Below are 25,474 nucleotides of genomic sequence, written 5' to 3'. Positions count from 1 at the left end.
AATAAGGTATTCAATCAGCTTTCTGAATTGCCCCAGAGGCAACAAAACATCACATTCATCAGTAATAAGGTATTCAATCAGCTTTCTGAATTGCCCCAGAGGCAACAAAACATCACATTCATCAGTAATAAGGTATTCAATCAGCTTTCTGAATTGCCCCAGAGGCAACAAAACATCACATTCATCAGTAATAAGGTATTCAATCAGCTTTCTGAATTGCCCCAGAGGCAACAAAACATCACATTTAAGAACATTTTGAAGATTTTGCAGATTGCTACTCAAATATCTACATGTGGTAGGTGCTAAAGTGACCCATAGTTGAATTACTGGTTGGGTTATTTTTAACCCATTTGTTTATTGTGAGTACTTTCAACTTCCAACTACCTACATACACATGGTATTGTAGGTACTATAGTGGCAAATGGTTGGGTCACTGGTTGTGTTATTTTGAACCCATCTGTTTATTGTGAGTACCATCAACTTCCGACAGGGATGCTTTCGTTATGGGGGCTCATGGTCAAAATGACCTAGCTGTACAGGTGAAGATTGGCACAGATCCTTCTCCACAACCCCTCCCATCCTCGGTCCCTTCTCCCCAACCCCTCCCATCCTCGGTCCCTTCTCCACCACCCCTCCCATCCTCGGTCCCTTCTCCCCAACCCCTCCCATCCTCGGTCCCTTCTCCACACATCTGATTCATTCCTCCTGTGCACCTCCCCTTGGCCAGGTAAACCATATAAATATTCAATCCTCAGTTAGCTACCCAGGGAGCTCTTGGTTGCCTCGAGACGTGGAGAAAGAGGGGGAGAGGCAGGTGTAGACGTGTAACAGGTGGAGTTTCTCAGGATAAGGAGGAAATAAATGATCTTCACAAAACCACTGGGATTGAGACAGCGGTGCAAGGATGGGGCTTGTAGTAAGTCTGCATTGCACTTTTGATTATCAGGATTTTAATAGACTTATTTTGTGTTCTTTCATCTTCACTAAAAATATGTTATTTTACAGTTCATATACTTGCAAAAAAGATTTCTCTATATTTCATGTTTGTTTGCTGCTTCTTAAGGGGATTTTATACATTTCCAAATGGAATTTCTAGACCCGATTAGCAAAGAGGCACATTGATAGTTTACAGCTTCTCATCATTAACGTGTGTTTGACATACAGAAGGGGAAAGATGATTATAAACTGGCGGCGACCTCCGAGGACGATGGAAAGAAGAAGAGTGAAAAGCAGGTGAAGAAAGCGAAGGAGAAGATGGATAAGGATGACCTGAAAAAGGAAGTTGACCTGGTGAGGAAAACTGATTATTTATTCATATAATGACATTAGATGACATGGACAGTGCACATGAATCCATATGCAATTTGTTTCAAATATATACAATGACATAGCTTCAAAATGTTTGTGTTTTCTATAAGAAAAGACAAAGGTGCATAGAACACTGTAATGAAAAAACATTTTTTTCCCACATGAAAAAAGACAACAGTTGACTGTAGAATACTACATGAAACTGTAGAATACTATACTGTACACTGTAGTATCCCTCGATCATGTGTAGTACTTACTGTAGAATGTTGTAGTATACTGTAGAATGCTATAGAAAATATGACAGTATTATTGTTTGTTTTTTAACACTGTAGAAAATACTACAGTAATGTTCACAAAAACACAACAGTCCACAAAAACACTACACTTATTTGACTTTATTAACTACAACAGTATTTAATATGCATATACTCTGCCAATTCTATTCCCCAATATTGCATTGTGAGCCACCCATAAGTGAGAAATTATCCGTTCAGACTTCAATCCTACTACCTACAAGTTATGGAAAATGCTTTCTTTCAGTATTTTTTCATTAGGTTTCCTGAAGGAAAGTGTGTCAAAGATAATGAAACCAAAAAACTATAGTAAATAATATAGTAATGCAGTAATGTTATACGGTAGTTTGGGCGGGGAAAGAATTGCTGTATTTCAAATTGTACTGTAATTCCATCCCACAGAATTCAGTACCATAAAAAAAATGTTGGAGCTCCTAAAACGTTTTGACCACTAGTGGGTGCATGGTGTTGTTGTTTCTGGCTCATTACCATATTTAGAGGCTTGCCTTGTAAGAGGCTGTATTTGTTGCACCCGTTATCGAGAACGTTGTACCAATTTAACTGGTGTGTGGTAGTAGCGCCCCAACCATTTCAAATGTATAGGGAACATACTGAAGTGGCAGTAAGTCTTAAACCTTTCATGGTTGAGCATTTTGCCATGTCATTTTGGTCTGTAGTCGCTGACCGTTTGGAAGCCTTTGTTAAGGCCTCTAGAAGTGCTAATGATATGAAACACAAAATATGAATTGATATGCTATAATGTGTAAGCACTACCTAACAGCTAACCTGCTTGTACCAATCCCATGTTGTGTAAAACAGGTTATTATTGATATGCTATAATGTGTTAGCACTACCTAACAGCTAACCTGCTTGTATGGTTATTATTGATATGCTATAATGTGTTAGCACTACCTAACAGCTAACCTGCTTGTACCAATCCCATGTCGTGTAAAACAGGTTATTATTGATATGCTATAATGTGTAAGCACTACCTAACAGCTAACCTGCTTGTACCAATCCCATGTCGTGTAAAACAGGTTATTATTGATATGCTATAATGTGTTAGCACTACCTAACAGCTAACCTGCTTGTACCAATCCCATGTTGTGTAAAACAGGTTATTATTGATATGCTATAATGTGTTAGCACTACCTAACAGCTAACCTGCTTGTACCAATCCCATGTTGTGTAAAACAGGTTATTATTGATATGCTATAATGTGTAAGCACTACCTAACAGCTAACCTGCTTGTACCAATCCCATGTCGGTTATTATTGATATGCTATAATGTGTTAGCACTACCTAACAGCTAAAACAGGTTATTATTGATATGCTATAATGTGTTAGCACTACCTAACAGCTAACCTGCTTGTACCAATCCCATGTCGTGTAAAACACTGTGAAATACAAACCCCTTCTATCCCTCAATTCATTTCATTCATTCCAATTAGTCAGTAGTATTCACTGTTTTTCCACACATTTCCAACTTTAACTGTATATATAACTGTAAAACAACACATTTCACTGAACCTGTCCATTTTTAACCGTATAATAGAGTAAATTCTATGATATTTGACTGTCATTACACAGTAATTGCTTTCATACTTTATTCATATTACAGTAGGCAATATTAAATACAATAACTTACCACTAGCTGCCTGTAAGTTACTGTAAAATTCACGGCAACCCCTTTACAGTGTAACCCTATTCGTCTCTGTGGGCCAGAAAAGGTGCAGCACACAACCTATCAAGCCTGTATAAAGCTCTTTGGTTTACAGATTTGCATTTGGGCACTCATTTGCATTTTCATTTACTTACTATCACTCTGCAGTGAGTCTTGGGGGCAGTCCTAAAACCCCAATAGCCTGTGTTTAAACTTGAGAGAAACAGTAGCCTATCGTTGGAAACTGCTTTCTTACATGTAGCGAAATAGGAAAACGGATACGTGCACTGTGCAGTACTTATTCAGGGCAGAAGGTAACATTCAGTAATGGATTCAGTCACGAATCAGAGCGATTCCATCCATCATACAGAAACCAATGACTCTTCTATGGTTTAGAGTCAAATCTATGCTGCATGACCTTGTCATACATAGAATCAGTTCAAACTATTGGAGAAATGTGTTTCATCACTAAATGTTCTGTTTACTTCTACCAATGTGGAAAGATTAAAGAACAACAAGCTCTCTCTCTCTCTCTCTCTGATTTAGGATGACCACAAGTTGACCTTGGATGAGCTTAACAGGAAATACGGCACAGACTTAGCCAGGGTGAGTGAATATCTATGTGTGTTCATGTGTGCCTCTGTTTGTAACATTAACAACCAGTTGGATCAGTAGCTCCTCAGGATGAAAGCTGACTGTAATTTGCGTTGGTAGAACTTCCTCTGCCTTCTAAGTCAAGATGGCATCACTATCTAACACGGAATCATAACATATGAAACATATCTATATCTTCCTAAAGTTTACACAGTTTGGAGTAAAACATATATTTTCAGATTGTGTGACATCCCTTTGCTTACTTTGTGCCTTGCTCTTTCCTCCTTCCCTCCCTCATCCTTTCCCTTCTCTTTCCTCCTTCCCTCCCTCCTCCTTTCCCTTCTCTTTCCTCCTTCCCTCCCTCCTCCTTTCCCTTCTCTTTCCTCCTTCCCTCCCTCCTCCTTTCCCTTCTCTTTCCTCCTTCCCTCCCTCCTCCTTTCCCTTCTCTTTCCTCCTTCCCTCCCTCCTCCTTTCCCTCTCTTTCCTCCTTCCCTCCCTCCTCCTTTCCCTTCTCTTTCCTCCTTCCCTCCCTCCTCCTTTCCCTTCTCTTTCCTCCTTCCCTCCCTCCTCCTTTCCCTTCTCTTTCCTCCTTCCCTCCCTCCTCCTTTCCCTTCTCTTTCCTCCTTCCCTCCCTCCTCCTTTCCTCCTTCCCCTTCCCCCTCTTTTCCCTTCTCTTCCTCCTTCCCCCCTCCTCCTTTCCCTTCTCTTTCCTCCTTCCCTCCCTCCTCCTTTCCCTTCTCTTTCCTCCTTCCCTCCCTCCTCCTTTCCCTTCTCTTTCCTCCTTCCTCCCTCCCCTCCCTCCTCCTTTCCCTTCCTCTTTCCTCCTTCCCCTTCCCTCCCTCCTCCTTTCCCTTCTCTTTCCTCCTTCCCTCCCTCCTCCTTTCCCTTCTCTTTCCTCCTTCCCTACCTCCTCCTTTCCCTTCTCTTTCCTCCTTTCCCTCCCTCCTCCTTTCCCTCCTCCTTTCCCTTTCCCTCCTTCCCCCTCCTCCTTTCCCTTCTCTTTCCTCCTTCCCTCCTTTCCCTTCTCTTTCCTCCTTCCCTCCCTCCTCCTTTCCCTTCTCTTTCCTCCTTCCCTCCCTCCTCCTTTCCCTTCTCTTTCCTCCTTCCCTCCCTCCTCCTTTCCCTTCTCTTTCCTCCTTCCCTACCTCCTCCTTTCCCTTCTCTTTCCTCCTTCCCTCCCTTCTCTTTCCTCCTTCCCTCCCTCCTCCTTTCCCTTCTCTTTCCTCTTTCCCTCCCTCCTCCTTTCCCCTTCGCTTTACATTTTCCCTCTCTCTTTCTTCCCCCACCTAGGGTCTATCCTCGGTTCGGGCTAAGGAGATCCTTCTTCGCGATGGCCCAAACACCCTGACTCCTCCCCGCACTACCCCTGAGTGGGTGAAGTTCTGCAAGCAGCTCTTTGGCGGGTTCTGCATGCTGCTGTGGATCGGAGCTGTGCTCTGCTTCATAGCCCACATTATCCAGGTCACCTCAGAGGAAGAGCCGACCAATGCTAATGTGAGAATCATACAATCGTAGAATTCAGAGATCATTTGAGATGAAGCCTCCAGTGCCTGAAAGGCTTTTCCTACTTAATGATAACGCAATATTCTCATAATCATTCTGCCTCTTCTTAACAGTTGTACCTGGGCCTTGTGCTCGCTGTTGTCGTCATTATCACCGGTTGTTTCTCCTACTACCAAGAAGCCAAGAGCTCAAAGATCATGGACTCCTTCAAAAACCTGGTCCCGCAGGTTAGACTTCTGCCTTTTCAAACTCCTCTGAGAAGAACTCTATCATATAGTTACGTGTGCGGATGTTAATTGTGTCATCTTCCTTGTAGCAAGCTCTGGTAGTCCGTGACGGTGAGAAGAAGAACATCAACACTGAAGAAGTGGTGGTTGGCGATATAGTGGAGGTGAAAGGCGGAGATAGGATACCAGCTGATTTGCGTATCGTCTCTGCCAGCGGCTGCAAGGTGGATACTTAAAAAAGCATTAAGTCACGTGTCAGACGCGTAAATGTAATTCATTCGTTGTTGTATTGACACAATTATTTTTTCCCACTCAGGTGGACAACTCCTCTCTCACTGGTGAATCTGAGCCCCAAACTCGTAGTCCCGATTTTAGCAATGACAACCCCCTGGAAACCAGGAACATTGCCTTCTTCTCTACCAACTGTGTTGAGGGTAAGTACCTTTTGTAACTATCTGCAATTATTGAATAGTTCAAATTACTTGTATATATTCATTATTTTAAGAGGGGATTCAGACCGGAGTTAAAAGCGCGTGTATTGAACTTTATTCATTTTTTATGCACTGTTTATTTGTTTCTATTCTGTTTGTATTCTGCCATTGAATTTAAGCATGTTGGGAACGCCAGAAATTGAAGTGTGTCGGAGGTGTGTCTGACCCTGATTTAATACCCAAATAATTCCATCACCATTAATAAGGTCGAGCAAACATGCCGGTTATAAGTGGAAAAGCATCTACTTTATTTTCCCCCGATAGAAGTAACAGCATTCTCCATGCACTGTCATTTATAAATTGACAAGAGCTAATTGATAAGAGCTAGGTAAATGAGTAATCCCCACAGTGAAGTATGAAATATGTGCCGTTATGCAGATTTTTTTATTGAATGGCCTTATAACTTGCAGGGATTAAATTTGGAGACACGCGCCAAATGGGATGACAAGGTAAAGAGTTGCGCCAAATGTAACCTTTGTGCCCTTTAGGGTGTTTTAAACATATGCTCCAACGTTTCTTGTTTTTTTATTAGCCACTATCGGTTGGTGACTGTACATAATAACCACGTATATTTAGTGTTCGTTCCCTTCTCTACATTCGTATCATTCCATCACACCATCACATCGTTTGATTTAGCCTACCTTTCTCGCATTCATCTGAAAACGCTGTCACGTCTTTGTGTCTGTGGCTGAGGGTCAAGTAATAGTGTATACTATTTCATGAAGGCCCAATACAAATTGTAGTAAAAATAAATCGGGGGTTTATAGGCCTGTTAAATCATTCTGGAGCTGTAACCGATACATGGATCTTGACGCACAGCGCAACACTTTGCACAGTTCCATGATCAGTGCGGGCAATTAGGGTATGTTTACTATATCATACTATTTTATACTATTCTCCATATTATAATTATAAAACTATTATAGGTTAGACTAATGTCAACGTTACCATTGATTAACTGAATGTGGCAACTTTCAAAATGAATCAAAACACCTTTATTTGTGCATAAAGGCTTTATTTTTCCATGAAGTAGGATTCATGATTATTCCCTAAACACAAATAATGTGTAAAATCAGTGTTTAAAAATTTACCCGTGGGTTCTGAAACAACCTTGAAAACACATATTTGTCTCTATCGTTCTATATTCTCAACACATTCTCTACAATCAAGTCTTGTGGCGATCAAATTCAAATATAAGGTACACAGGTATTTAAAGAGATGACTTTAGATAAATTAACAGAAAAACGAATTAAACAAAAACTCCCTGATTGAATTGGTAGGCCACCAAGTGGGTGTGTTTTCTGAGGTTTAATTACATGTATTCAGTGCTCGCAAGGAAACCTTGTTAAGCGCCTCCATAAAGTAAGTCTGAATACCAACTACTGAGAAGTGGGTTGGAAAGGGAGGCATAGGAAAAGTGTTCAATTGTCTGAATTGCCTCTTTGTGATTCTAAACTAGGAATCATCAAATCATCAATTTGTTTTCTTGAGCCCACATTATCCAGGTCACCTCAGAGGAAGAGCCGACCAATGCTAATGTGAGAATCATACAATCATAGAATTCAGAGATCATGAGATCCCTGGTCAGGGAGCCAGAACATAATTGGCTGCAAGAAGCCCAAACAGATATCATATTTGACTAAAACATCATAATTTCAAACCTTGCTTACAGTTGTATATGATCACAGTGTCTCTCTATTATGTGTGGGAATACTTGTGAACATATTTCCCAAATTAAAATCACCTGGAGCTGATTTCCTGACCCCCCAAAAAAAAACATATTTATATATATAACAAAATTGTTAAAATAATATATAAAACATTATAATATACATATATTTATTTATTTATTTATTTTTATAATATATATATTTATTATATGTATTTATATATATATATATTATAATGTTTTATATATTATTTTAACAATTTTGTTATATGTATATATATTTTAAAAATTGCTCAGAAATCATGGGAAGGCAAAATAAAACCACCCGCGTTCCAAAATCGGCACACGGGCCGCCAGTTGGAGAACCCTGTTCTAAACCATATACTCAATTTTTGACCCTTCCAGGAACTGCCAGAGGTATCGTCATCAACACTGGTGACCACACTATCATGGGTCGTATCGCCGCGTTGGCCATGAGTCTGGAAAGTGGGCAGACGCCTCTCGGAATTGAAATTGATCACTTCATTGAAATCATCACCGGTGTGTCCGTCTTCTTCGGTGTGACTTTCTTAATCCTCTCCGTCATTCTGGGCTATGGATGGCTGCCATCCATCATCTTCCTCATTGGAATCATCGTCGCTAATGTGCCAGAGGGTCTCCTGGCTACTGTAACTGTGAGTGCTGATGAAAAGTCATGTTTAACAAAAACTTTATGAAAAAAATGTATACAACCTTTGACAAAATATGTTTTTTGTTACAACAACAAAACATATTTTGTCTAATTTTCTATTATTTAACCCTCTGCTATGGATTTCCATCTTAGGTGTGTCTAACTCTGACTGCCAAGCGTATGGCCAAGAAGAACTGCCTGGTGAAGAATCTGGAAGCTGTGGAGACCTTGGGGTCCACCTCCACAATCTGCTCCGACAAGACTGGCACCCTGACCCAGAACAGAATGACTGTGGCTCACATGTGGTTCGACAACCAGATCCATGACGCTGACACCACAGAGAACCAGAGTGGTACCTCTTTCGACAAAAGCTCTGCCACCTGGGCTGCCCTGGCTAGAGTCGCCGGCCTGTGCAACCGAGCCGTCTTCCTGGCCGAACAGAACAACGTACCTATCCTCAAGAGAGATGTGAGCGGTGATGCCTCAGAGACTGCCCTGCTGAAGTGTATCGAGCTGTGCTGTGGGTCTGTCAAAGACATGAGAGAAAAGTACAGCAAAGTCGTTGAGATCCCCTTCAACTCCACCAACAAATACCAGGTAACCACGTGGTCAATCAAATCTAATCAAGCTTTATTTACACAGCAAATTACAGACATGGAATGCAACACAATGTGCTTTACATGGGAAAAAAACTATGGGAGTAAAAACTGAAATATTTACTACATATTTACTACTGAGATCTAAAATATGGTGTGATGGACTTAAAATCATGGATGGCTTTTCTCAATCAGCTTGTAACTGCTACTGGGTATCTACATCCAGTCAGCTTGTAACTGCTACTGGGTATCTACATCCAGTCAGCTTGTAACTGCTACTGGGTATCTACATCCAGTCAGCTTGTAACTGCTACTGGGTATCTACATCCAGTCAGCTTGTTACTGCTACTGGGTATCTACAACCAGTCAGCCTGTAACTGCTACTGGGTATCTACATCCAGTCAGCTTGTTACTGCTACTGGGTATCTACAACCAGTCAGCTTGTAACTGCTACTGGGTATCTATATCCAGTCAGCTTGTAACTGCTACTGGGTATCTACATCCAGTCAGCTTGTAACTGCTACTGGGTATCTACATCCAGTCAGCTTGTAACTGCTACTGGGTATCTATATCCAGTCAGCTTGTAACTGCTACTGGGTATCTACATCCAGTCAGCTTGTAACTGCTACTGGGTATCTATATCCAGTCAGCTTGTAACTGCTACTGGGTATCTACATCCAGTCAGCTTGTAACTGCTACTGGGTATCTATATCCAGTCAGCTTGTAACTGCTACTGGGTATCTACATCCAGTCAGCTTGTTACTGCTACTGGGTATCTACAACCAGTCAGCTTGTAACTGCTACTGGGTATCTATATCCAGTCAGCTTGTAACTGCTACTGGGTATCTATATCCAGTCAGCTTGTAACTGCTACTGGGTATCTATATCCAGTCAGCTTGTAACTGTTACTGGGTATCTAGATCCAGTCAGCTTGTAACTGCTACTGGGTATCTATATCCAGTCAGCTTGTAACTGCTACTGGGTATCTATATCCAGTCAGCTTGTAACTACTGCTACTGGTATCTATATCCAGTCAGCTTGTCTGCTATCCAGTCAGCTTGTAACTGCTACTGGGTATCTATATCCAGTCAGCTTGTAACTGCTGCTGGGTATCTATATCCAGTCAGCTTGTAACTGCTACTGGGTATCTATATCCAGTCAGCTTGTAACTGCTACTGGGTATCTATATCCAGTCAGCTTGTAACTACTTATATCCAGTCAGCTTGTTACTGCTACTGGGTAACTGCTGCTGGGTATCTATATCCAGTCAGCTTGTAACTGCTACTGGGTTTCTATATCCAGTCAGCTTGTAACTGCTGCTGGGTATCTATATCCAGTCAGCTTGTAACTGCTACTGGGTATCTATATCCAGTCAGCTTGTAACTGCTACTGGGTATCTATATCCAATAAGTAGCCGTAACTTTACTTTACCAGGCTCACTGGTTCCCTTCTGAGTTATTTAAAATAAAGTCAACCCTCTTCATGGTGTTATCTCATCTTCCACTAGCTCTCCATTCATGATAACAACATGGCCGGCGAGTCCAATCATCTTCTGGTGATGAAGGGAGCCCCTGAGAGGATCCTGGACAGCTGCTCCACCATCTTGCTCCAAGGCAAAGAACATCCTCTGGATGACGAGATAAAGGAATCATTTCAGAAAGCCTATGAAGCGCTAGGAGGACTGGGAGAGAGAGTGCTGGGTAAGAGGGCATACCAATATGGAAACATATTCATTCAAAGGTTTGGGAGCTAATGTACAGTCTTGAACATGCAGCATTTGTTCTAGGTTGTTTCTGCCTCTGCGTCCTTTCCAGGTTTCTGCCATTTCCAGCTCCCTGATGACCAGTTTCCAGAAGGCTTTGACTTTGACTGTGAAGATGTGAACTTTCCCACTGAGAATCTGTGCTTCGTTGGCCTCATGTCCATGATTGACCCTCCCCGTGCTGCTGTGCCTGACGCTGTGAGCAAGTGCAGGTGTGCTGGAATCAAGGTATGGCAATACCATAGTAAACTCAAGACTCTTCGGCCATCACACGTAGCAGCCACTGTGAACAGGCCACTCAACTTCCCGTCCTTCCCTTAGGTTATCATGGTCACTGGGGATCATCCCATCACTGCGAAGGCCATTGCCAAGGGTGTGGGCATCATCTCTGAGGGCAACGAGACTGTTGAGGAAATTGCTGCTCGTCTGAAAATCCCAGTTTCTGAGGTCAACCCAAGGTATGTCGCAGTTTGTTCGGGAACATTTCAGTGTATGTCATCACACTGTCTACACTTAAAGAGGAGTGACAGAAACCTATATTTAGCCGTTTTGTGAAAAATACAAGCCAGTTATATTTAGCTTATATTATAACTTTCCGTCTTTGTGCCATGCAGAGATGCCAAGGCCTGTGTTGTCCACGGTGGAGAGCTGAAGGACATGACCCCCGAAGAGTTGGATGACATCCTGATGCATCACACTGAGATTGTGTTTGCCAGAACTTCTCCTCAGCAGAAACTGATTATTGTGGAGGGTTGCCAGCGTCAGGTACTATTGAGTTAATGAATCAATGCTTATGAGTCAGTCAGGATCATTGCATCTTTCGTTGCTAAGATCTTTAACCTCTACAGGATTGGTGGGTTCCCCATGGAACGGTTGAGCTAACATAGGTTAACGTGATTAGCATGAGGTTGTAAGTAACAATAACATATCCCAGGACATAGACATATCTGATATTGGCAGAAAGCTTACATTTTTGTTACTCTAACTGTACTGTCCAATTTACAGTAGCTATTACAATGAAATAATACCATGCTATTGTTTGAGGATAGCGCACATATTATTAAACCATTATTAGGCACATTTGGGCAGTCTTATACAACATTTTAAACAAAAATTCAATGGTTCATTTGATCAGTCTAAAACTTTGCACATATAATGCTGCCATCTAGTGGCCAAAATCTAAATTGCGACTGGGCTAGAATAATTGTATCAAGAATATGCATATCCCTGCTTCCGGTCCTGAGCTACAGGCAGTTAGATTTTCGGTATGTCATTTTAGGCGAAAATTGAAAAAAGGGTCCGATCCTACTAAACACCTCTCTTACTTATCCACAGGGAGCCATTGTGGCTGTGACAGGCGATGGTGTGAACGATTCCCCTGCTCTGAGGAAAGCTGACATCGGTGTTGCTATGGGTATCGCTGGATCTGACGTCTCCAAGCAGGCTGCAGACATGATCCTCCTGGATGACAACTTTGCCTCCATCGTGACTGGTGTTGAAGAGGGTATGAGGAGCTCTGCGATGAATATCAATCTGCTGTGTCTTTCCATCCTTCTGTCATCACCCTGACTATCCCGTCCATCCTCTATTTCCCCCCAGGCCGTCTGATCTTTGACAACTTGAAGAAGTCCATCACCTACACCCTGTCCAGTAAAATTCCAGAGATGACCCCCTTCCTCTTCTTGCTCCTCGCCAACATTCCACTGGCCCTAGGGACCGTCACCATCCTCTGCATCGACCTGGGAACTGACATGGTGGGTCTTTCAGATGTGGATATTCCTCTTTAGTGAACAATCTGATCATGTGTTCTGGTGCATCACCACGAACAATGTCCGTGGTCATTTCAGAGGTTGTTCAGAAGACATTTTCACAAACATCGAAGTGACCAACGATATGTTTCTAATTCGGGTGATCTTTTCCCATTGTTACCTTCAAGATCCCCGCTATCTCCCTGGCCTATGAACAAGCTGAGAACGACATCATGAAGAGACAGCCACGGAACCCCAAAACAGACCGACTGGTGAACGAGAGACTCATTAGTGTGGCCTATGGTCAATTTGGTAAGGCGTCTGTTTAGGCCTTTATGAGTTGTATGTTGACCAGTCTGTTTCATAGCACATTTACAATCTGATCAATGTGTCTTCACTGACAAAATACTTGGTCACACTTTATTAGGATAGTCCATCTGTATTATCAACAAAACATCATACTATCAACAGACTATCAGTTGATTAGCAACTGCTTGCCATGGTTAGGGTAAGGTAAAGTTATGGTTAGGACTAGGGTTAGTAGATAGTTAGGTGAAATGTTACTGATGTTAGTCTGTAGATAGTCCATCTGTGGATGCTCTACAGACTATCCAAATAAAGTGTTACCAAATGCTCTCCTCCTTTTTCCTCTTCACAGGAGTGATGCTGGCCGCAGCCGGCTTCTTCACATACTTTGTAATCATGGCTGAGAACGGGTTCTATCCCATGGACTTGCTAGGAATCCGTTTGGACTGGGAAAACCAGTATATCAACGACTTGGAGGACAGCTACGGCCAGCAGTGGGTGAGTACACAAACACTGCTCTGCCTTTTTGCTGTCATCTTACTAACGGATTCATAGAAATAGAATGAATAGAAAGGGCATCTCCATTCAAGTCAATGATGGCATTGCTCCCCCCCCTCTCTCCCCCCTCTCTCTCCCCCTCTCTCCCCCCTCTTGCTCCCCCTCCCCCCTCTCGCTCTCTCTCTCTCTCTCCCCTCTCTCTCTCTCCCCCTCTTGCTCCCCCTCTCACTCTCTCTCTCTCTCCCCTCTCTCTCTCTCTCTCTCTCCCCCTCTCTCTCTCTCCCCTTATCCTTCAGACATATGAGAGCAGAAAGATAATTGAGTTCACCTGCCACACAGCGTACTTCGCCGCTGTTGTGATTGCACAGTGGGCCGTTTTGATCGTCTGTAAGACCAGGAAGAACTCCTTCTTTCAGCAGGGACTAATGAAGTAAGTACACACATCGATCTCAGTGGTCTGGGTCCTAAGACACACACATTCATACACACACACACACACACACACACACACACACACACACACACACACGTTCATACGGCCCTGCGACTCACTTCAAAAATCAATATCCACCCTGTTGGTTTTAAATCCATCAAAATGAATTTGTTTTTCCTCCCACCTCAGGAACCGTGTTCTCATCTTCGGACTTTGTTCAGAATCCGCCCTGGCTCTCTTCCTGTCCTACTGCCCTGGAATGGACGTTGCCATCAGAATGTACCCACTCAAGTGAGCAATAGACCCTTCACATTATATTATGCTCTTCTGTATACCAACTTGGAACAAAGGTCACCCTCTGTTTTAAAAGATGAGGTGGAAAATGGGTGGATATTATAAAGGGCGGAAACTACTGCGGTCTCACAGGATCAGTTAGGGCTCACTAGCTAGCTCCAGTGTAATGGGGTTTACTGCCCAACCAAGAGAGAAAGTACAGCTCCAGTGTAATGGGGTTTACTACCCAACCAAGAGAGAAAGTACAGCTCCAGTGTAATGGGGTTTACTGCCCAACCAAGAGAGAAAGTACAGCTCCAGTGTAATGGGGTTTACTGCCCAACCAAGAGAGAAAGTACAGCTCCAGTGTAATGGGGTTTACTGCCCAACCAAGAGAGAAAGTACAGCTCCAGTGTAATGGGGTTTACTACCCAACCAAGAGAGAAAGTACATCTCCAGTGTAATTGGGTTTACTGCCCAACCAAGAGAGAAAGTACAGCTCCAGTGTAATGGGGTTTACTGCCCAACCAAGAGAGAAAGTACAGCTCCAGTGTAATGGGGTTTACTGCCCAACCAAGAGAGAAAGTACAGCTCCAGTGTAATGGGGTTTACTACCCAACCAAGAGAGAAAGTACAGCTCCAGTGTAATGGGGTTTACTGCCCAACCAAGAGAGAAAGTACAGCTCCAGTGTAGTGGGGTTTACTGCCCAACCAAGAGAGAAAATGCAGCTCCAGTGTAGTGGGGTTTACTGCCCAACCAAGAGAGAAAATGCAGCTCCAGTGTAGTGGGGTTTACTGCCCAACCAAGAGAGAAAGTACAGCTCCAGTGTAGTGGGGTTTACTGCCCAACCAAGATAGAAAATGCAGCTCCAGTGTAATGGGGTTTACTGCCCAACCAAGAGGGAAAGTACAGCTCCAGTGTAGTGGGGTTTACTGCCCAACCAAGAGAGAAAGTACAGCTCCAGTGTAATGGGGTTTACTGCCCAGTGTAATGGGGTTTACTGACCAAGAGAGAAAGTACAGCTCCAGTGTAATGGGGTTTACTACCCAACCAAGAGAGACAGTACAGCTCCAGTGTAATGGGGTTTACCGCCCAACCAAGAGAGAAAGTACAGCTCCAGTGTAATGGGGTTTACTGCCCAACCAAGAGAGAAAGTACAGCTCCAGTGTAATGGGGTTTACTACCCAACCAAGAGAGAAAGTACATCTCCAGTGTAATGGGGTTTACTGCCCAACCAAGAGAGAAAGTACAGCTCCAGTGTAATGGGGTTTACTGCCCAACCAAGAGAGAAAGTACAGCTCCAGTGTAATGGGGTTTACTGCCCAACCAAGAGAGAAAGTACAGCTCCAGTGTAATGGGGTTTACTGCCCAACCAAGAGAGAAAGTACAGCTCCAGTGTAATGGGGTTTTACTGCCCAACCAAGAGAGAAAGTACAGCTCCAGTGTAGTGGGGTTTACTGCCCAACCAAGAGAGAAAGTACAGCTCCAGTGTAATGGGGTTTACTGCCCAACCAAGAGAGAAAGTACAGCTCCAGTGTAATGGGGTTTACTACCCAACCAAGAGAGAAAGTACAGCTCCAGTGTAGTGGGGTTTACTGCCCAACCAAGAGGGAAAGTACAGCTCCAGTGTAGTGGGGTTTACTGCCCAACCAAGAGAGAAAGTACAGCTCCAGTGTAATGGGGTTTACTGCCCAACCAAGAGAGAAAGTACAGCTCCAGTGTAATGGGGTTTACTACCCAACCAAGAGAGAAAGTACAGCTCCAGTGTAATGGGGTTTACTGCCCAACCAAGAGAGAAAGTACAGCTCCAGTGTAATGGGGTTTACTACCCAACCAAGAGAGAAAGTACAGCTCCAGTGTAGTGGGGTTTACTGCCCAACCAAGAGAGAAAGTACAGCTCCAGTGTAATGGGGTTTACTGCCCAACCAAGAGGGAAAGTACAGCTCCAGTGTAGTGGGGTTTACTGCCCAACCAAGAGAGAAAGTACAGCTCCAGTGTAATGGGGTTTACTGCCCAACCAAGAGAGAAAGTACAGCTCCAGTGTAATGGGGTTTACTACCCAACCAAGAGAGAAAGTACAGCTCCAGTGTAATGGGGTTTACTGCCCAACCAAGAGAGAAAGTACAGCTCCAGTGTAATGGGGTTTACTACCCAACCAAGAGAGAAAGTACAGCTCCAGTGTAATGGTGTTTACTGCCCAACCAAGAGAGAAAGTACAGCTCCAGTGTAATGGGGTTTACTGCCCAACCAAGAGAGAAAGTACAGCTCCAGTGTAATGGGGTTTACTACCCAACCAAGAGAGAAAGTACATCTCCAGTGTAATGGGGTTTACTGCCCAACCAAGAGAGAAAGTACAGCTCCAGTGTAATGGGGTTTACTGCCCAACCAAGAGAGAAAGTACAGCTCCAGTGTAATGGGGTTTACTGCCCAACCAAGAGAGAAAGTACAGCTCCAGTGTAATGGGGTTTACTACCCAACCAAGAGAGAAAGTACAGCTCCAGTGTAATGTAATGGGGTTTACTGCCCAACCAAGAGAGAAAGTACAGCTCCAGTGTAATGGGGTTTACTGCCCAACCAAGAGAGAAAGTACAGCTCCAGTGTAATGGGGTTTACTACCCAACCAAGAGAGAAAGTACATCTCCAGTGTAATGGTGTTTACTGCCCAACCAATAGAGAAAGTACAGCTCCAGTGTAATGGGGTTTACTGCCCAACCAAGAGAGAAAGTACAGCTCCAGTGTAATGGGGTTTACTGCCCAACCAAGAGAGAAAGTACAGCTCCAGTGTAATGGGGTTTACTGCCCAACCAAGAGAGAAAGTACAGCTCCAGTGTAATGGGGTTTACTACCCAACCAAGAGAGAAAGTACAGCTCCAATGTAGTGGGGTTTACTGCCCAACCAAGAGAGAAAGTACAGCTCCAGTGTAGTGGGGTTTACTGCCCAACCAAGAGAAAAAGTACAGCTCCAGTGTAATGGGGTTTACTACCCAACCAAGAGAGAAAGTACAGCTCCAGTGTAATGGGGTTTACTGCCCAACCAAGAGAGAAAGTACAGCTCCAGTGTAATGGGGTTTACTGCCCAACCAAGAGAGAAAGTACAGCTCCAGTGTAATGGGGTTTACTACCCAACCAAGAGAGAAAGTACATCTCCAGTGTAATGGGGTTTACTGCCCAACCAAGAGAGAAAGTACAGCTCCAGTGTAATGGGGTTTACTGCCCAACCAAGAGAGAAAGTACAGCTCCAGTGTAATGGGGTTTACTGCCCAACCAAGAGTGAAAGTACAGCTCCAGTGTAATGGGGTTTACTGCCCAACCAAGAGAGAAAGTACAGCTCCAGTGTAATGGGGTTTACTGCCCAACCAAGAGAGAAAGTACAGCTCCAGTGTAGTGGGGTTTACTACCCAACCAAGAGAGAAAGTACAGCTCCAGTGTAATGGGGTTTACTACCCAACCAAGAGAGAAAATGCAGCTCCCAGATTTACGCTCAATTTATTCTATTTTTCATTTTCCTTCCCTCTTTCCACTTGTCTTTCATTCACTTTTACCTCAAATATTTTTCTTTTCTATTTCCTTGTCTTTTTCCTCAGGCCTTTCTGGTGGGTATGTGCCTTTCCCTACACCCTGCTCATCTTCATCTATGATGAGGTTAGAAAATACATCATGCGACGGAACTCAGGAGGTAAGTGCCCAGGGTCTACAGACGACAACAAGTTTTTAACTTAACGCCCACAATTGGCCGTCACTGTCAATTATTGTACAAGAACATGACAATGACATGTAAGATTGGGAGTGCGGTATTTTATCATTTGTCTCGTGGAGATTTGCAGTGGGGCAAGATGAACTCGAACTAATTTGTTTCTTCTCTCGGGAATTGTCTCTTCTTTCAGGTTGGGTGTACCAAGAGACATACTATTGAGACAAAGAGGCCGTCCCAGGATCACTCAATGTCACTCTGCTGCAGTATTGCCTTGTAATGCAATCATTCATTTTTACAATGATATTAAACCCATTTGCCTTTGATAGACAATTCTCTGACCTTTCTTGATAGTCTGTTCCTGTAGCTCCTTAAGAGTCTCGGTTGCACTTTACTATTCATCTTTATGGAGTCAGATTGCGTCGTCTTATTACGGGGTATCATCAAACACGAAATAGGACCATCGCACATCCAACACCAGACCACCCTAAAAAACGTTGGGTCCTGTAGCTTTATCCAACACGGATCGATCTGAAATGAACAGCAAAGACAACAGGTCACGATGTCAACAGTAGCCTATCCCTGGGAAATGCCTTTAGGTCCATCCGTCTGTCCTTACATTAGAAAATGCTTCAATCAAATGGTTCTGTGTTTTGTTTGATGTAGTCCTATCCGAAAAACACGGTGGAAGTGTCTGGATTCATCATTACTCCTAAATGCTTGTCTTTCTTCAAAATGTCACTGTTTTCCTTTAGGCTACCTAAACATGAGAATAACTGGTTATTAGCCTATACGAACTTGTAAAATGTAGTCAGTGTGTGTGAAACAAACTGTGAAAAAGAGTGTCACCATGTGGTGGTCTCTGATGAAGGTGCTGGTTTAGATTATAGGTACAACTGTCCCAACATCCCGGTTAGAGGACGGAAATGACCGGTAGTTTCACATTTTTAATGTCACATGCACAAGTACATTAAAATGCCTTTCCTTCAAGCTCTAACCCCAGCAATGCATTAATCAATAACAATGTAATACTAAAAATAACAAGGTAGAACAAAAACACACAATACATCAAAAGAAGAAAGAAGATAGAACACAAAGTAAGTAAGCATACTATATACAGGGTCAGTTCGAGTACCATATGTGTAGGGATACTGGATCAATAGAGACAGATACACAGTTCACACATTATTACTACACTCAAGACACACACACACACACACACACACACACATATCAGCCAGGAAGTGGACGAGTGAAATTCTATGTGATAGTGGTTTCTAGAACAGAGAGAAAAATACACAAAATCACATTTTATTTGTCACGCACTTTGTAAACAACAAGGATTATCCGTAACCATGGTAGCACCCACATGAATGTAGAAGTGTTTAGAAACATGTTTTATTCTTATTTGCAATAAAAGTGACTCCAAAATGACACAATACATTATTTACCATTCATTTCTATTGGGCACAAAATCATCTATAACACAACCTAAACGAACTGCATATGCATCCAACAAGTTTGTAGAGTCACAAGCTTGATGTTGTCATTGCATGCTAAGAATATGGGACCAAATACTATAAAGTAGTCAAAAATACTTTGGACTGCTTTATTGGGTAGAATCTTCAGGGGTGTCAATCATTTTGACCCTTACCTTTTTGAGAAAAATAAACATTACTTGTTAAACAAAATATATTTCTCTGAGCAATTGTATTAGTATGAAATAATATAATTGTGCAATTTTTTTGAGCATACAATATAGCTCAGTATTTTAATTATTTATTTTACACTGTCATTATTGCTCATCAAGGGTGTCAATAATTTTAGGCCCCCACTGTAGTACCAGACAGAAGAGATGGTAGACCTGTCGACTATTTTGAAGGTTTGTGCAGGAAATAAGGCTCTAACAGTTCAAGTTGACAAGACTGGAAGTGATGTCACTCAAGTATATTCTTCTTAACTGCTTCGATTTAGTGCAAAGATTCTCAACAGTCACGAACCATCATTACATTCAGCACACTGGATCAGGAGTTTACTGTATCACCAATCAAGTTACTTTATTATCTTTGACAGTCAGTCTTTGTTATCAAGTTACATACAGTATGAACACAATATCAAATGCTCATATTTGCCTGTTGATCTCCTACATGGGTCCCAAAAGATAATCAAGGACCTTTTCAGTGGTTCAACCAGCTGTCACTCAAAAACTCCTCGACCAATCGGATTCATTAAGAGAGACGAGAGCCCCGGTGGTGTCTTTTGCCATTGCGTCCTCACTGGTTAAGCCTACCCAACCCTCAATATCCACTTGGAGCAAGCGTGAAGTGTAAAATCTATTGTATGGACATTATAATGACCCATGTTTGTAGTCCTGGAGCTCCTGAACATGTTGATGTACTGAGTAAACAAATCTGCAGGAAGCTGAAAGGACAGGGGGAGTGTATCAGGGTGAAGATAGCCCTGTGTTGCTATTGCATTGAATATACCCCTGGGTAGATTCCCTTTGTCTGGTTACTTTCAGGTTAACGAAGTGATTAAGCAGACCTGTTCCCCTTCCTATAAAAGTAGAGCACATTGTGTGCTCTGGACACAAGCTGGATCAGGGAGAAGCTGCTGCTGGACGCCAAGCTGCCAACTGGAACAGTTGAGTTTTTAGTGAATTGTTAGATGAGCATTTTGATAAACTAAGAGTAAAGTAAAGACTATAGTTGTTTGCTTCCTTGGTGTGACAGCTTGGAGGCCAGTAAAGTAGAATGCACAAGCGGTGATTGGTTTGTTTAGATGTATTATAATCTGTCTGTGCATTTGAAGGGGAAGCTAATATTTGTCTATTGAGCTTTACTTTCTGCAGTTATATTGTATTTGCCTGTGGGCCTGGTTCACTGTTTGCTGTGTTCAACTAAACTAACTGAGTGATGTGTGATATCTCTCCACGGAATCTATCCATTGTGTACCTAACATTTACATTTACATTTAAGTCATTTAGCAGACGCTCTTATCCTAACCTAAATTAAAACCTGCAACTAGGTGCATTAAAGGGATAGTTCACTCAAATTGCAAAATAACATCCTGGTTTCCTTACCCTGTAAGCAGTCCATGGACAAGGTATGACAGCCATCCATGTTTTGGTTCATTACCCCTGGCACTGTTTCCAAATGCTAATGTTTGACCATGACTTGAATGAGATTTGTGCCAGAAATGCAAAAGCGTTAGCAACTGGTTAGCGACTGGAAACCAAAGCATAGATTGCTGTCATACCTTGTCATAGACTGCTTACAGGGGAAGGAAACCAGTGTGTACTTTAGTCATTTGGGTGAACAATCCCTTTAAGTAAGCTCCTGAATTTAGGAGTTTGTATACAGCCTTTCATGCTTATCCACATGAGTCCCTGCAACTTGTAATAACTATTTTATAGTCTTGTAATAAACGTGTAATATGTTTAATTCCGTGTCTGGTCTGTTCCCACGACCATCAAATCAAAGCACAGCCCCCACACCACCAGACCATGTGTCCACTTGACGTCTTCATTGACTCTGTCCCATCCAACAAGAATCTGTTTGTTAAAGGAGTTCTGGAAACGCCCTGAGTTTGCTTGTTACGTACGATATTAATATGTCAACAGATAGCCTTTGTTTTCCATTTTCCCTCTATGGATCTTCCTGGTATGATAGTTCCCTGTCCATCGTCACAAATAGCTTACAGAGACCGTGGTAACTGTGGAGATGTCCAGGGACAACCATAACAATGTCTTTGAAGAGTCCATGTGTGAATCTCCAGATATGTCTACTTACTACCAGACTGGGAATGAAGTGACCCCAAGAAGCACACCACAACCTGGCTACTCAGGTAAGGGGGGCGCGCATGCACACGCACACACGCACACACGCGCACACACAACGCGCGCACACACGTACGTATAATCCCTTATATTATATTCAGACAGTTCATATTACTGTAGTTAATATAAAGTCCTTCTCTGGTCAGGTTCTGATAGCTCAGGGAAGAGACGCTTCCTAGTTGCTGCAGTGTGTCTGGGGCTGCTGTGTGTTCTACTGGCTGGGATCATAGGCCTGTCAGTCTCCTGTAAGTTTGACAAGTACAATTGTGCTTATCATTTATTTCTAGGTAACAAGTATGAAATGGTTTAGAAAGCAACCATTGCTTCATTTGTTTTTAGATTACGTTCACATTGCCAACCTATAGACTGACAAAGACAATCTTAAGAATTTGCTTTCTGGTCAATGAGTATATTTATTTTCTTTGTAGAATATTGATTAAATTCATTGTGATTTCACCTTGTAAATAACTGTGTTTTTCTGTTCACCTTTTTGGTCTCTGGATATGCTGCTAATATGTTCAACAACAGATCTGTTAGTTTAAAAAATATAAAAATAATCATATGTTCCTATGTAATAAACATCAATAAATAATATGGAGCTACTGCAGTTCTGGAATTTCTGGAACCCAATTTGCTGTTGCTAAAAAATACGGAGATCTCTGCGCATGCGAGATCCACTAGCCTACCTGCGTTCAATTGCTGCTCGGTGACTCCACTGCCGCTTGTACACATAACAGCTTGAACAAACGTAGGTCTTTGTCTGTTGGAACAGTAGGCCATTGCAAACATAAGTATGACACAAACAGTTTGTCTAGCAATTTCATTTTTTCACATCCGTTACATGTACAACATATGCGCAGAGCGTGATTCGGATCATTAACATTTGAGAAATTATCTTTAAAGGGTAGGACAGGGGCAAGGGCGAAAACCCTGTATTCGTAGCCTCGGCTTAAATAATAATATTTCTAACATAATAAAGATAACTAGATGTATAGGTTCTGAAATGGATTGATTGTATTGCAATGCAATGTGTTGTTCAAGTTCAGTTAACAGCGAAAACCTGCACCGAAGGATGGCAGAGGTTTGGCTGCAGCTGTTACTACATCTCTACTGAGATGAACACCTGGGATTATGCCAGACAGGACTGTCTGAACAGAGGAGCAGACCTGGTGATCGTAAACAGCGAAGATGAACAGGTAAGAGAGAGTGTATTCGAGGGAAAACATATGTTGTTGTAAGGGTTGCGGAACTGGTGGCAGTGAAGTCAGACACAGGAGAGCAGAAATAGGTAATAGCTGGAGCATTTTCATTTCAAAACCAACTGCAATAAAAAAAGCACCTACATGGGTACAAAACCCGACGCGCACCAGTAACATAGTGAACGAGCACTTACAAACAAACAATTCCAAATTCCACACAAGGACAGGGGGGGACAGGGGGTTAAATACACAACACTTAATGAGGGAAATGGAAACCAGGTGTGTAGGAAAACAAGACAAAACAAATGGAAAATGAAAAGTGGATCGGCGATGGCTAGAAGACTGGTGACGCCGACCGTCGAACACCGCCCGAACAAGGAGAGGAAACGACTTCGGTGGAAGTCGTGACAGTTGTTAAATCACTTTGAAATCAAAACTGAAGTCTTTCAAGACCTCAGATGACAAGAAGCTTCCCATCCTGTTGGGGGGAATGCAGAGAACTGTGGGTTGGCAGGGCACTACATTGCTGCCTGCCATGAGATCAACCAACCTGCGCTTGTCTTCTATGCCATTGTGTTGTTACTGTTAACGCTATTGTCCATTGTATGTATGTTTATTTTCTTACTGATTTCCATTTTTAAATACAACCTCAACCCCCCACCATTGGTTATTTTTGCTACTGATTGTCATTGATGTTAATATAGTCAATGAATCATTCCATTTCCAACGTAAGCTTTGGCAATATGTATATTGTTATGTCATGCCAATAAAGCAATTCAAAATGAAAAGAGATAGATAGAGGTGGCTCTACAAAGTATTGACCCAGGAGGGGGTGGGGGGGTTGAAATAGTTCTGCATGCTCAAGTTTTCGGTTTTTATGTCTTATTTCTTATTTGTTTCACAATAAAAAATATTTTTAATCTTCAAAGTTGTAGGCATGTCATGTAAATTAAATGATACAACCCCCCAAAAATCTATTTTAATTCCAGGTTGTAAGGCAACAAAATAGGGAAAATGCCAAGGGGTGAATATCTTCGCAAGCCACAGTACTTGTCCTCAGCTCAGTTGTGCACCGGGGCCTCCCACTCCTCTTTTTATTCTGGTTAGAGACAGTTTGCGCTCTTCTGTGAAGGGAGTAGTACACAACATTGTACGAGATCTAGTTTCTTGGCAATTTCTCGCATGGAACAGCCTTAATTTCTCAGAACAATAATAGACTGGCGAGTTTCAGAAGAAAGCGATTTGTTTCTGGCCTTTTTGAGCCTGTAATCGAACCCACAAATGCTGATGCTCCAGATACTCGACTAGTCTAAAGAAGGCCAGTTTTATTGCTTTAATCAGAACAATATTTTTCAGCTGTGCTAATATAATTGCAAAAGGGTTTTCTAATGATCAGTTAGCCTTTTAAAATTATAAACTTGGATTAGCTAGCACAATGTGCCATTGGAACATAGGAGTGATGGTTGCTGATAATGGGCCTCTCAGATATTCCATTAAAAATCTGCCGATTCCAATAGTAATTTACATTAACAATGTCCACCCTGTATTTCTGATCAATATGATGTTATTTTAATGGACAAAAAAAGGCAAAGGGTGGTTACGTTTTAACACTTTTTTGGTTACTACATAATTCCATATGTGTTATTTCATAGTTTTGATGTCTTCACTATTATTCTATAATGTAGAAAATAGTAAACATAAAGAAAAACCCTTGAATGAGTAAGTGTGTCCAAACTTTTGACTGGTACTGTATATCTTTCTCAACAAAGGTATTTCTCACTACATTTGATCGATGGATCTGGATTGGTCTGACGGACAGAGGGACACAGGGGACCTGGAAATGGGTGGACGGCACACCACTCACCAAAGCGTAATATATACAACTACTCTTATAAAAAGGCTCTGATTAAAGTAGAAAACATTGATATTTTTCAGGATGATGTTTTTACCATAGAGTCTAACTGTATGACTGGTGTTTACCCTGTAGGTTCTGGTGGTGGTCAGAACCTGATTCTGCCACTGGAGAGAAGGACTGTGCTATGATGTATGGAGGTGTACAAAATATTCCTCTACGCGCATGGAATTACTTTAGGTGTGACTTGACATTGGAATGGATTTGTGAGGTGTTTTTTTCTTAACAATACCATTACAACATTGTCTACTCTCAAACAACAACACACACACACCATAAACTTGTCATGCCATATTATGCTTGTGATATTGTCACAATAAAGTTGATTTTCGGTTTTATAGCAGCTTCTAGTGGTCAATATGAGTAATGGTTATTCTCCTTTATTTATCTATGCCAGGGCTGGCCAACCCTGTTCCAGGAGAGCTACTCCCTCATGTAGGTTTTCGTTTCAACCCCAGTTGTAATTAAACTGGTTCAGTTTATAAACCAGCTAAGTAATAGAATCAGGTGTACTACTTTAGTAAAGTAAAATGAAAACCTACAGGACAGCTAGCCAGCCAGTTTTAGAGGAATGATTCAATACATTTTTTCAAATGAACTGCCAATATGCCAACATTCAATCCACAGCAATACACTGGCTGAAATGAGTTGATGATAGGACTTAGACAAGTTGTAAATGCAACAAGTACTGATATTGTATCATATAATAGCACTCACAGCTTTCCAAGAAAACATGTATGGTCTGTTTACATATATTTGGGAGGCTATTTATTCATAAAATTGGTATTAAACCTGTATT

The 25,474-nt window shown here is 42.1% G+C and overlaps 2 protein-coding genes across 2 annotated transcripts; both read left to right on the top strand.

Annotated features, from left to right (window-relative positions):
- Positions 1-758: 758 nt before the first annotated feature.
- Positions 759-18,052, top strand: LOC115119054 (sodium/potassium-transporting ATPase subunit alpha-1). The gene is made up of 21 exons (XM_065003634.1): positions 759-916; positions 1,165-1,290; positions 3,811-3,870; positions 5,149-5,352; positions 5,475-5,588; positions 5,678-5,812; positions 5,905-6,022; positions 8,154-8,422; positions 8,572-9,015; positions 10,522-10,714; positions 10,829-11,004; positions 11,098-11,234; positions 11,391-11,541; positions 12,112-12,280; positions 12,376-12,530; positions 12,713-12,836; positions 13,183-13,328; positions 13,625-13,758; positions 13,951-14,052; positions 17,620-17,711; positions 17,920-18,052. Exons 1-21 carry the CDS (start codon positions 905-907, stop codon positions 17,946-17,948), a joined length of 3,090 nt encoding a protein of 1,029 aa, XP_064859706.1. The 5' UTR covers positions 759-904; the 3' UTR covers positions 17,949-18,052.
- Positions 18,053-21,358: 3,306 nt separating this feature from the next.
- On the top strand, positions 21,359-25,013 carry LOC115120653 (C-type lectin domain family 4 member E-like). Its single transcript, XM_065003244.1, has 5 exons — positions 21,359-21,572; positions 21,711-21,809; positions 22,606-22,760; positions 24,533-24,633; positions 24,751-25,013. The coding sequence occupies exons 1-5, from the start codon at positions 21,449-21,451 to the stop codon at positions 24,899-24,901; spliced, it is 630 nt and encodes a 209-aa protein (XP_064859316.1). The 5' UTR covers positions 21,359-21,448; the 3' UTR covers positions 24,902-25,013.
- The last annotated feature ends 461 nt before the right edge of the window (positions 25,014-25,474 follow it).

The sequence above is a fragment of the Oncorhynchus nerka genome, linkage group LG18 (genome assembly GCF_034236695.1).
Source record: "Oncorhynchus nerka isolate Pitt River linkage group LG18, Oner_Uvic_2.0, whole genome shotgun sequence".
Classification (NCBI taxonomy): Eukaryota; Metazoa; Chordata; class Actinopteri; order Salmoniformes; family Salmonidae; genus Oncorhynchus; species Oncorhynchus nerka.
The sequence above is the reverse complement of the archived record's forward strand: the minus strand, read 5'-3'. Positions and strand labels throughout refer to the sequence as shown.